This window comes from Coffea eugenioides, chromosome 9 (assembly GCF_003713205.1).
Source record: "Coffea eugenioides isolate CCC68of chromosome 9, Ceug_1.0, whole genome shotgun sequence".
NCBI lineage: Eukaryota > Viridiplantae > Streptophyta > Magnoliopsida > Gentianales > Rubiaceae > Coffea > Coffea eugenioides.
This window is the reverse complement of record NC_040043.1, coordinates 5821297-5834547: the sequence shown is the minus strand read 5'-3', so window position 1 is coordinate 5834547 and position 13251 is coordinate 5821297. Positions and strand designations below refer to the sequence as shown.

General features: G+C 36.1%; 2 protein-coding genes across 3 annotated transcripts; one reads left to right on the top strand and one right to left on the bottom strand.

Annotated features, from left to right (window-relative positions):
• Positions 1 to 1069: 1069 nt before the first annotated feature.
• Positions 1070 to 7412, top strand: LOC113782660 (calreticulin-3-like). Its single transcript, XM_027328535.1, has 14 exons — positions 1070 to 1221; positions 1666 to 1773; positions 3094 to 3286; positions 3953 to 4211; positions 4584 to 4640; positions 4738 to 4785; positions 5291 to 5377; positions 5462 to 5519; positions 5642 to 5709; positions 5871 to 5963; positions 6057 to 6113; positions 6201 to 6293; positions 6825 to 6857; positions 7117 to 7412. The coding sequence occupies exons 1-14, from the start codon at positions 1098 to 1100 to the stop codon at positions 7126 to 7128; spliced, it is 1290 nt and encodes a 429-aa protein (XP_027184336.1). The 5' UTR covers positions 1070 to 1097; the 3' UTR covers positions 7129 to 7412.
• On the bottom strand, positions 7154 to 12446 carry LOC113782658 (pentatricopeptide repeat-containing protein At5g40400). Of its 2 annotated transcripts, none has more exons than XM_027328533.1 (4): positions 12370 to 12446; positions 9684 to 11810; positions 8864 to 8983; positions 7154 to 8623 (listed from the first exon to the last, which is right to left on the bottom strand). In XM_027328533.1, the coding sequence occupies exons 2-3, from the start codon at positions 11585 to 11587 to the stop codon at positions 8956 to 8958; spliced, it is 1932 nt and encodes a 643-aa protein (XP_027184334.1). In that variant the 5' UTR covers positions 11588 to 11810; positions 12370 to 12446; the 3' UTR covers positions 7154 to 8623; positions 8864 to 8955. The 2 variants fall into 2 exon arrangements, with proteins under 2 accessions (XP_027184334.1, XP_027184335.1); XM_027328534.1 differs by having other exon boundaries at positions 7154 to 8446.
• Positions 12447 to 13251: the final 805 nt, after the last annotated feature.

Here is a 13251-nt window from a genome sequence, read left to right as displayed (position 1 = left end):
CGTAAAACTGTAAAAAAAAAAAAAAAGTGTAGAAACAAATGAAGTCAACCGGTCTTCCAAAGAGTTTTTCGTGTGTTCAGGGGCGAAGACTTTGACTGAGAAATCTGAAAACGACCCCGTTGCTGACTGCTATATTTCTACAAAGACCGTCCTGCTTAGAATAAACCCCCAATATTGGTCAGTATTACAAGAATACTTTCTAGCGCAGGCTTGTAGGCAAATGGCCGGGTCTACTCAACTCTAAAATTTTACTTTTGCACTGTCCTTTAAACTAGTCAAGTCATTTTCATTTTCATTTTGAAGAAAAAAAAAAAGAGGAGTCATTTTTACATTTACCTAAATATTAAGTATTATTTCTAAAAGTTATATAATTTTTAAAAAATTTTACTTAGGGACACTGCTAAGTTTGTGCTCAAACGTGGGAAAAGAAAAAAGCACTACTTTCTTTAACAAGGTATCACTATTGCAATTATATGGTATGATATAAGAACTAGTGAATGTAAGTGGATACAAAATAAAACGAAGAATTGCATCATTGTACAATACAAAACATATTAAGCTTCCATAAGCACGAGTGTGAGGTAAAATGGATCTAGAGAGTGAATTGTGTGTAGTTTTTAAGCTATACAATTATAATTTCATATAAATAAAGTATATTCAAATTTCTCTGCTAATCTATATATTTGTATACTGTAACAATTTTTTTGATGTTGTGTATATAAAATAAAAAAAAATAATTTAAAAAATGTGTCGATGATACAAGTAAATAAAAATCATGCAAATAAACACTATCCAAACAAACCAAATCATCCAATTAGCAACAATTTTAGTGCAATTTAAGCACCAAGGCACAAAACCACAAGCCTAAGCCTAAGGTGGAAAAATAAAAGGCCTAATGAGAATGTACTAGAAGAGCTGCAATTGGATGCAGCAACGTGCAAGTGAATTCTCATTGGAGGACGGGTCAATTCATTCAAAAAGTCCGATTCCACGAGGCTAATGTTGCAATTAACTCCAAAATCTCAGGCAAAGTTTCCACCCATTTTTCTATAATTAGACCCAACGCTCCAATACTACATTCCAACGATCCGAGAAACATGGCTGGATCAAGTCACGGCAACAGCCGTCTACTACTACTACTGTTAGCGTTTCTGCTGCTCCTATGTAGCTCATTTTTCAGCTCTTCACTTGCTGAAATCATTTTCGAGGAGAGATTTGAGGGTATGATTTTTTAATTTCCACTTCCATTTTCTTGTACCCTTCTCTAGTTTTCATGTGTACAAGTACCAAGTGGCAGGAAAGTATGGAAAGAAGGGTTGATTTTCCCTGGAGCTCTGTCTGCTGGCAGCTCAGTTTCTTGAACTCAAAACTAGAAAAAGGGCTGAACTGTTTTGAATCCAGCAAAATGGCCTGATGGGGTGGCCATATGCTCTTTAATGCTAGTAGGGAATACCAAGCAAACCCTTTGTTCGGTTGTTGCTGTCGTTGTCGTTGTAGGACAAAGTTTTTCATTTTCTTTTTTACTGTACTTCTTGAAATTTTGTGTTTTGAAGTTTTTGAAGTGGATTTTGTTTGCTGAATTTGAGATTATGGTTTTGTTCATAAAGTTGCATCTTTTATGTGCTTGGATTGATTGATTCATGTGCTTCTTTTGGTTTGTGAAAGATGGGTGGCAGAGCAGGTGGGTCAAGTCTGATTGGAAAAAGAGTGAAGGGAAAGCAGGTTCTTTTAAGCACACTGCTGGAAAGTGGCCTGGTGATCCTGATGATAAAGGTTTATATTTGTCACTATTTGTATTCTTTACCTTAGTTAGATTCTTCTTCAGAAATATATCTGCGCTTGGACATTATAATCTCCAGTAGAGAGTTTTCAACTTGTAGAGCTGAAATATTTTACCTGTTTCTTTCCGTACTCTTACTCTGATTGTTGTCTCCTCGGGAAGTAATAGCGCACTGCTGGAAAGTTGTCTCGTCTTCCTTCAAATAGATCATTAAGCTGAAGGTCTAATCTGCAAAAATGGCATATATTTTTAACTAAGCACAGCTGAAGTTGTATGGTAGTGCTTATCTTGTTAGATATATTTCCGTATAATTGTGTCATATATGTGGCAAATGCAGCTTATATTCACAGTACAGCTTGCAAAAGTTCAATTCGTACAATGTACATTTGCTGCATATCTTTTTAATCTCATTTCGTTCCATAGAAAGATCCATTTATGTTAAACAAGAGGGCTTCATGTTTTTGTTTTTAGTCCTCCCTTGTGAATGTGGGTTGTCATTTTGCTCAAGCATTGCTCTCAGATATTCTTCCAATCCGTCAGAGATAGGAGAATACTTGGTTCAATTGTAGAGCTGGCCTTGCTGTTTCTGTCAAATGGTCTTACCAAGAGGTTGTGGCTAAGTTCCTTCTTTAGCAAGAAACAATCAGAAAAATGTGAAAAACTAACTCAAAAGAGAATATAATTCTAAATTACTCGTGTCTTAAAAAGAGATTTTACAACATTTGGGGCTTTGACTTTCTTAAGATCCTTCTTGTAGTTTATTCATAAACCTCCTTCAATTTTTTTCCTCTCTAAAATCTTTTTCTTAATTAGGTGAAGAAGAATGCCTATCTGTTTAAGTGCCTTTTTTAAGATTTTCTACATAACTATACAGAAAGGTTCGATAGAAAAGGGCTCAAATCTTCATAGAAAACTTGTAGGTGAAATAGAAGTAGCCTATACTTTTGTTGACATCATATCTTCTGTTTTATGGTGGAAAAGTTCTTCGTGTCATCATCCTATATTGTGTGTTTACTTCATAGTCATAGTTATTAAATTACTTAGTGGGGTTTGGATTGTTTTCTTTTGCCTAGATGACATATTAAGTGAACCGTGTTTTCTCATTCTTGTTCCTCCAAAGTGAATGCATGGATGAAGAAAGAAGTCTTTTAAAATTTGGGATGAAAGTCAACCCTCTCATAGATTCACTATTAAGATTGAATTTCCCTCTCTTGTTTCTCATCTGAATGTAGTTTGGTACTTGACATGTGTTTAAGAGTGATGTGTTACTAAGTTATTTGATCTCAGATAGTAAGAATTCTGAATTTTTTCAGGTATCCAGACATCTGCTGATGCTAGACATTTTGCAATATCTGCAAAGATACCGGAATTTAGTAACAAGAACAGGACACTGGTTTTACAATATTCTATAAGGATTGAGCAGGATATTGAATGTGGAGGAGGTTACATAAAGCTTCTTTCTGGATTTGTCAATCAGAAGAAATTTGGTGGTGACACTCCTTACAGGTCGAGTATTTTTTTTCCTTTTTTTTCTTACATGTAGTTTGCCTTCCTTGTATTTTTATCTTTAGTATGATCTTCACTTAGATGGCATCCTGTTTTAGTTACATCCTTTATTTTTCCCCATAGGAAAGGTACATGCATATCCTTGAAGTGTCATATTCGAGCTTCAGTTTTTAATTATTCATGTGTTTGTGCACTCTTGCATTGTGGCTCATTCTAGGGGTATGTTGTGGTCCTTTATTATTCAATTGCATCTTAATTTGAACATGTAAGTAATGCTGGTTTTGTAATGGATGACAATGAAATAAATGTCTGTTAGCAATACCTTAGTGATGGTCTGTATGTTATGTAAACTAATTAACTATAGTGATTGATCTGTCATATCTAACTTGTTGTAAGGAAAGCTTGAATGACGTATTGTCCAACAATTACTTCATCTGTGCATTGGGTTTAAGGGTGGTCTTTTTTCCTTTCTTACCTACCGTTTGTATGCTGCTAGACTTCTTAACTGGTTATACTCTTAATCACCAATCATGTACTTTGGATGTTTTTTGAACCTTTTGCTCTCATAAGGCATGTACTGGTATTCTCGGTGTACTTCGTTTAATCCTTTGTCTGGACAATGCTCATATGTCCTTTCTAAAATCAATTTCAATGTTTGTCTTGCAGTGTAATGTTTGGACCAGATTTATGTGGCACACAGACTAAGAAACTTCATGTTATATACTCCTATCAAGGGCAGAATTACCCCATCAAGAAGGACTTGCAATGTGAAACAGACAAGTTTACCCACTTCTATACATTCATTCTTAGGCCTGATGCAACATATAGCGTTCTGATTGATGGTAGAGAAAGAGATTCAGGGAGCTTGTATACTGACTGGGATATCCTTCCTCCTCGGAAAATCAAGGCTGTGAATGCAAAAAAGGTTCGTTTCAGTGCCAAAAAAAAAACTTCTGAAATTAATCAAAACTTCAATGTCTTTTTGGTTTAAAGATTTGTACTTTGTCTTTATGCCATTGCTTCAAAGTGAAAAGGGTCCACTTTTTAAGCATGCACATCAGAACTATTAACTTTCTATTGGCTATTATTTTTAGTAAAATTGAAAATTTTTGGTTGCATTCCTGCCACGTGACAGATGAAATAGAGGTTCTGGTATCTGGTACCTCTTTTCATATGAATTACAGATGCAGCATGGGTTCTGGTTGTTAGTACTCTCTCTTATGCAAGTGACAAATAGAATATAGGTTCTGATAAATGGTAATCTTTCTTATGTGGAAACTTAATTTTATATTTGCAGCCTGCAGACTGGGATGATAGAGAATATATTGAAGATCCGAATGATGTGAAACCGAAGGTATTATGTTGCCACACAAATTCATTTATTTATCTATGTATCGTACTGCACATATAGTGTGTCAGCTAAGCACTTCTGAATTTTCTTGGCAATGCAGGGATATGACTCAATTCCCCGAGAAATTCCTGATCCTAATGCTGTAAAGGTAAGTTATGCTTTTTATCTTGCTTTGTCAACTAACCATGCTGTGTTCCATTAGAAGTGTCACCCAGGTTGTTTTAGTGTTCTAGCTGGCTTCGTGCATTTTTCTTGATTTTTGTACTCTAAGTGTGTTATGGGCTCTTAAAAATAATTGTTCATGAAATAAATAGGCAGATTAAATTGTCTTCATCTCAATATCCAGATATTAAACTCTCCTTTTCTCTCTGTCCCCCCTCCCTTACCTCCACGCCCCCTTTTTACACATGCTAAAATGCTAAGTTATGGTAATAACAATTTATCAAGTATTAAAGTAGCAATTTGAGTAGAAATATGTTGGACCATGCTGAGGGATTAGTGTGAAGAGAAGAAGAGAATCGTACTACAGACTGTTTTCCAAAGACCAAAACATAAGGGCAAGATTATACTTTCTCAGAGGGAGACTGAGAGAGAGAGAGAGAGAGATAGAGAATTATGATTTTCGGGTTCTAAACTAATATTCTCTTCATCAGCCTGATCATTGGGATGAAGAGGAAGATGGCATATGGAAACCGCCGAAGATACCTAATCCAGCATATAAGGGACCATGGAAGCGTAAGGTATGTCAGGAGCTACCTGATTCAGATGGTTTGAGTTTATTAATCAATGTATTTTCTCAGCAAGACTGCCTTTTCATGTTGCAGAAGATAAAGAATCCTAACTACAAAGGGAAGTGGAAGATTCCTTGGATCGATAATCCAGGTACTGTATGAGTAGACTTGCTCTAATTCTCGGGTGCACTTGTGATGATTCACAAAAAAGCATTATATGACTTCAATCTTTTAGTATCTTATAGCTTCTGATTACATACATCTTATGAACAGAATTTGAAGATGATCCTGACCTGTATGTGTTGAAGCCCATCAAATATGTGGGCATTGAAGTCTGGCAGGTAAAATGGTAGTTCAGTTCCTCTAGCGTCATATTTCAAGCATTTTCCTTCTCATTCGATGTTTGGTTTTTAACATCAACATTGGACACTGCAATCATTTTTTTAACAAATATAGGATAGTGATATCTTAGAAGCTTACTATGATTTGTGATCAATTGCAGGTTAAAGCTGGGTCTGTTTATGACAATATTTTGATATGTGATGATCCAGAATATGCAAAAGAAGTTGTGCAGGAAGTTTTGTCCAATAGGGAGGTGAGACTCTGTTCCTCCACTTATTGGCCAATCAGTGGCTGCATTTGTGTCTAGGTATTAGTATTTTACTGTCTTGTTTTCTTAAAATTTCAGGTTGAGAAGGAGGCTTTTGAGGAAGCAGAAAAAATTAGGAAAGCGAAGGAAGAAGAGGTTGAGGCCTGACTCCTGATAGGTCTTCCTTCATTAGTTAAAAAAAGAAAAACAATGTCTAAATTGTTTGTGACCTTGTTTATGCAGGAAGCTCAAAGAGCAAGAGAGGAAGGTGAAAGGAGGAGACGAGAAAGGGGTCACGATCGACGGAAAGATCGATACAGAGACAGATATAGAAGGGTTAGTAAACATTTTTTTTATATTCTCAGAACTACTTACCAACGTCTGACATATCTTTTTTTGGTTAATACTATAATTTAGATTTATTCTATCAATGTATCTGTGGTAGACTCTTTCTATCAATTATGCTACCAGACATCTTATGGACTAAAATATGTTTTTGCTTTATCTTCTTCAAGTTACTACATTCCTTTCTTCTTTATGGATTCCATTATTAATTAACTTGTTTTAGTTAGTAGAACCACACATTGATACTTTGGTTTCAAGCAGCTGAAATCTATGACTGCTTCATGATATACATGGATTCCTAATAAGATACGTGCTCGAGATAAACTAACATAAATATGCACGCAGGCGTGCGCACGCACACACACAGAAACACATAAGAATGTGTATTACATTGCTTAGTCCTGGCAAAGTGTTTAATCGGCCAGTTATTGCATGTTGGAAATTAGGTTCCTTCCAAAAGTTCATTCTTTGTGTTTGTTTGTCAAATCTGATCTGTATAACTCCTGTATATCTGTTTTGCAGCATGATCGCCATGACTACATGGATGATTATCATGTAAGTTTGCATACCTCATCTTTTCTAAGGTTGAAATATGTAAATATTTTGATAAAACTTGCTGACAAATAACAGAACTAGTGTGTTTTTGTCTGACAGTTGTTTCTGATTATTCTTCACTTTTTGTTAAGATAAATTTTGGAAATATTATGTCCTTCACATTTGAATCATAATCAGCTTCATTTTCATTTTTTTTTTGTTTTGTTTGCAAGTTCTGGATTGTACAATTAACACTGCAAATCTCCATGTTGCTATGCAGGACGAACTGTGAGAAAGTGACATTTTGCTTTTCTGCTCTCGCGGACTACAAATTGTCTCGTCTACTTTGGCCTTGTATTTTGATTTCCTGTTGTAACAGCTAGTGTAGGTGGATTTTGGACAAGCAATAGGCATTATTCATGTGCAGATTATGAAGCTCAAGTTAGTTGAGGGTAACTGGCAAGCTTGAGCAATTTTATGTTTACTTCTAAAGAAACTCCAGCAGTAGAACTGGAGTACTAGCTATCCTCTGTGCTCTTATTGAATGGAATCATTTGCTTTTTGTTCGGATGAAAACTTCGTTTCTACCAAACAGAGAGAAAGGAAATGATCTTGGTTCAATGCATTTTTTTCCCCTAAGGTTGAAGGAGAAAACATTAAAAGATAAAAAATAAGAACGTAAAACAGAAAACCTAAACTGCATTTCTATACTAAGCTGGACATAAGCTAGGCTGTGTTGAACTCCAGAAAGTTTCCTTGCCTACCCAGAACACGGTCCGATGAACCACTCGTTGTCTTCCCCACAAAGTATTCTGCCCATTTTCAGAATGCTGTCAAGGAAAATACTACTACATCTGCGCAGCCCCAAAAGCAACTCCTCATGGGAATGAATGTGTTGGCTCCTCTCATGGCTGGCTTGTCCATGTTAAACCTTCCGGTGATCTCTTTTGCCTTTTCGATCCATTTCTCAACGACAAGACTGCTCCTCTACTTCCTGACAGTCACTACATTCTTATACCTTCTCTGGAGTCACTTCCTGACTGGTCTCGAGGTTTCTATCCATTTAAGGTTGTTTTATCTGCATCCCCATCAGCAAAGTTAAGAGATAGTACTGATGATAGCAACCCAGAAGAAGAACAACAAACTTTTGTGAATGTTACATTATTTATGACAAGAATTTTGTTAACATTTCAATAAGCAGTCAGTGATGGAAAACCATAAAAATGCCTAATACTGCCCAAATAGTATACAAGACTTGAAGCAATCTACTTTAAGCTCATCCTCTCTTGATACAGCCACCATAGAACCTAGAACAGAAAAATGATCCTCAGTTCTTTTGAGTGCTTCAACTGTATTCACTGCATCACCTTCCACACCAAAGCACAGAGTCTGCAGGTATGCTGCCAGCTCAATAACCATTCTAGCTGCTACTGTTTCAGCATATTGGTCGCGCCCCTTCAAACCTCTCAGCAAAACCAGCTATGAAACAACCTTCACCATCTCTGACTACCATCCAACCACCAAAACAGCGTCTGTCCTAATAGCTCCATTTAAAGATTTTTCACACTCCCAGCTGGAGGATGGTGCCAGCGTGATACTCCCAACTAAGCCTTCAATTGAGGAGTACTAAGATTAGCTTCATGGAAATCCATCAGAACATAAGGTAGTCATACTGAAATTTAGACAACATCCTCATGATTACATCAGAGTGCACAAGCTGCACGTGGTCATAAACTGCTTGCTTGAAGAATTCAGAAGGGGGTCTGGGGTCTGATACATCAGCTGTCCTGGACTCCCAGTATCAGGCATAAACATACTATTAGAAAGATTTATCTAATTTAGTCACATTAGCAATTGAATTTCAAATGCCTTAAGTTGATGTGGTAGATAATCAATTTTATTGTCAAAAACACTAGAACTATATACAAAAGAATAACAAGTTATATATTTTAAGATGTAATAACAAGAAGAGGACAGAAGATTGGGAACGATAATTAGAAAGCTGACAAAGATTTCAAAATACTGACCAGCAATCTTATTCCCACTGAAGCATCTTCCACAGATGGAAACCACGCCACTGTTGGCTGTACTCTGAACCCGATTGACAGCCGGCCTGTTGTTACTCAGCCATGTTTGCTGCTTGAGTACTGGCATCAATGATAAAAACCCAAGAGAGATAAATTATGTCCCAACATAAATACAAGAGAAATTAACAAGCAACATGAAATGTATAGTAATACTGACATTCAAGCGTTTAGTGCAGAGAGGACCTGTATGGTGGCTTTACTCCTTCATCCACTCCATTCCTTTAGCAATTCTCAGAAATTACTAAAATTATGCTTTAACTGATTTGATTAAGTTGTAAACTCATCTCAATTATTAAAGCCCAGGTTGAAGATGTAAATACAGTAGAGATATAAGGTCTCAGAAAACAAGAGAAAAGGGTATCCAATTTAAATACTACTCATACCCTCCCCTTAATTAGGATGAAACAACTGAATATTGTTAATTTACATTAGTGGACCATGAAAATTCTACTGGATTTTGAAGCATCAATATGCAATGCCTGTAATAAGGCAAAGAAGAAATCTCTGTGTATTACTGAAAGATTTTTCTCAATGATGAATGATGTATGTTTTACATCTTTAGACTCAAAAGACATTCAAATAAATAGAGGAAGAGAGAGAGAATCTTAAAAAAAAGAAAAAAAAAAGAGTACCTGGGAAAGACTAAGGATAAGGCAATCCAAATGTACTTATTTTATCCAGAAAAGTATTTTGGTAAGACTGATATTTGTTCTGGAAAACATAGGGAAGCACCAAAATAAGAATAACTTAAATAACTCACCAACTAGTCCCATTTGATACACTGCCTTTCTGCATCCCCATGACTCTCTGCAATCCATCAATCATGTACTTGCATGTTCGGCCATTTGGCACAAACCCCATTTTTATCATGCTATCTTGAAACTCCATCAATTTAACCATATCGCCTTTCTCACAGAGAATTCTTATAAGTTCATTGTAACACCCTGTGTCAAAAACCTGGAATTCCTCAGCGAAGAATCTCAGGAGATATTCTGCCTCACTAAAATTGCTTTTTTGGCACAATCTCTTTATCAAAGCTCTGCAAATTTCAATATCCGGCCATACACCAGATTCAGCCATTTCCTTAATCAAGTTTTCAGCCTCCTTGCATCTACTTAATTTACACAAACAACATATAATAGCTTTATAGGATACTAAGTCCAGCCTCATATTCTTGGATACCATCTGAGCTTTTAAATCTAATGCCTCCTCCAAAGAGTTGCATCGGCAAAAAGAACTAACCAAGTTACATAAGATCTCTGGATTAGGCTCATAGCTGGGACGAGCTATTCGTTCCAGAAGACTCTTAGCAGCAAAAGGTCGATTTTCCCTACACAGAGCAATTCCTAAGTAATCATATACATCTTGAGGTACTAAGATTCCAAATCTCTGAAGCTCCACAACCAAATTTAAAGCTGAAATCAAGGAACCCTGTTTGTGGTAACCTTCCACAAGCATCCTGCTACTGAACTCATCAGGGTGAATCCCATCTCCAATCATGTCATGCAGCAAGGACCTCGCCTCTTGCATCATCCCCTCTTTGCAGTAACCAACGAGAAGAGTATTAAAGGCCCTAAGATCTGGTTTTAAACCCCTATGTATCATTGTTGAGAAGAGCTGATGAGCAACACTGACATTACCTCCTTTACAGAAGCCATTTATCAGTGCAGTGTAAGTAAGTAGATCAGGCACAACTCCTCTCCTAAACATAATATGATACAAGTAAATCGCATCTTTCAACCTCCCTTTCTTAGAGTAGCTATCCATCAGCATATTGTAAGTCACTCTATCAGGATCAAATCCTTCCTCTTCCATCTTCTCCAAGAATTTATTCACCTTATTCACATCCCCTTCCTTACACACAACATGAATGAGTATATTAAAGGTACAAGTATTTGGATGTAGCCCAATTCTTCCCAGCATACCATATATTTCCCAGCATTTATCACCATAATTCATCTTTGAAAGCCCATTCAAAAGACAATTGATTGTCACAATACTCAGAACAAAATTAAGCTTAACCATCTTCCTAAAAACTCTAAAACTTTCTTTGACCATACCCATTCTGAGATAAGCCTTAATTAGCATATCAAACACAACAGGGTCCCAGTTACAATCATCTGTGCACAAGAGTAAAGTCTTAAATACATCCAATCTTTCTGAAACATTCTTGTCTAATTTCACAAGTTCACATAAAATTTTCATAGCTTGTGAAAACTTTCTAGACCATACCAATATATGAACTACAATGCAACAATTTTCAGAGTTTAACTTGAGACCCAAATCAAATTTTACCCAGCGGAAGAAAGTCAGAGCAGTTGATGAATCGGATTGACATCTTAATAGAATCCTCGAAATTTCTTGTGTCCCCAGATGACTTAAATGCCCTTGCTCTTGCATGGTCTTATGGAGAAGGGACAAGGACAAATGAGCATCATCTTTTAGCTTCAGACTAGAGCACACAAGACTGACTATGTTGTTAGGATTTTGAGTTTCAGGGAGAAGATTGTAAAATGGGTTCGAGATGGGTTTGTTTTTATTAATGTCTGGTACCCTTTGCAGAGATGATGAATAATTTTGTGATTTTGGTTCAAAATGTTTGGATCTAAAAATTGCTTGAGGATAGGGTAATCTAGACTTTCCCGGTTTAGAAATTTGGTTCATTTGTGACCACTGGAATCCAAGTTTCCCAAGCTTGAGACGAAGAAGTCCATTAATAGAAGCTGCTCATTTTTTAAAGGTCTCCAACTTGTCAGAGCTGACAATCGCAGTGAGGTCAGAAGTTTGGGCGCCTATTAAGATTAAGTTAGTAGTCCAAGAACAGAGTGAAGCCAAATACTGAGACAGATGGCTCAGCTGAAAATACGCTTATATGCTTCTTGATACCCTGAATATCATGCCCAAAATTATGAATCAGATGGGGACAAATGTTGGACCAATGCAATCACAACAAAAAAAAAAATGGAAGGCAACGAGTAATCAACAGATGAATGAAAAACAGAGGTGTAAATATTAAAACATAAGCTATTTAAACAGTAATCCAAGAGAAAGGAAATACAGGTAATGGAGAAATTTTGCCAAATCCAGGAATGAAAGTTCATAAAGACTGCAATTGAGAAGTTTCAACCCAAAATAATCCCAGTTCCAGAATTTAAGTCCAAAGTCAGTAATAGCAAGTTTCCTGGATTTACATCCAGAAAATGCACTCGTCAAAAAGAAAGACACCCACAGTTTGCAAAACTGCAGGAAAACTGAAATTTTGAGCTATGAAATCAGGATTAGAATAAATACAGGAAGGTTCTGATTTTGCTCATGCAATTCAATTATAGCAGCATAGACAGAGAATTAATCAACACCTTACAGGATTATTGACTTCCTACATCAAACAGAGTAGAAAAAACCCATTTCACCATGAAAATTAAAATGTTCAAAGATAGAAAAATTACCCGACTAGGAGCAGCAGCTTTACTAGTGTAGTAGTTGATGAATCCAGGCACTATAAGGAACCCATGTTTGGCTGCGGGTAGGCTTAGGGGAAAATGGTGGGCTGAGTCCTGAACCGGGTCAGAAGTTGGAAAATCAGTAGTGTATTAACCCGATGTTCGTTTTTTCTGCTCGTTTCGGTCTGCCGTTAACTGGGTATTATTCAAACACTTGAGTAGACTTGATTTTCAAAAATTCAATGGTTCAAATTATATCACACTATCTCACTCAAGTGATATGGTATAATTTGGATCATTGGATCTTTAAAAACCGAATCTACCGAAGTTTTGGACATTATTTTCATATCTTCTTCTAAGAAAATTTTACGGTGATAATTTCACATAAATTACCGAGGTGTTTAATAGAGTATAAAATATTTTGTAACGGGCTATCTAATTAAAATAAAAAAGACTGAAATGGAATGTCAAAGTTCAATAGGTTATTGAGATTCTAGATTATGTGGTAAGGTGTGAGAAATTATAAATAAGATATCATAAGTGCAAACGCTTGCCAAAAAAGAAGTTATTGAAATTTAAAAAAAAAAGTATAGCATAGTTAATCCTCTTGTGCATTTACTCTTCTTAAATTGTGGGAATAGTTGAGTCATCTTTTAATCAACAAAAAAAAAAATACAAAATTGGGTCGTAATTTGCAAACTTTAACCTAATTGATTGAGATAATGTACATTATTGTTGGATTATTATTGTGTTTTATTTTGTGCTTTACCAATGAAAATGTTGTTAGTATCAAGAAAATCAGCATCTATTGTGAAGCTCATTGCATATCATTAAGTAATCGTATGAGATGTTAGTCTGTTGAACACAACGCGGTGCAGCTATCTATTT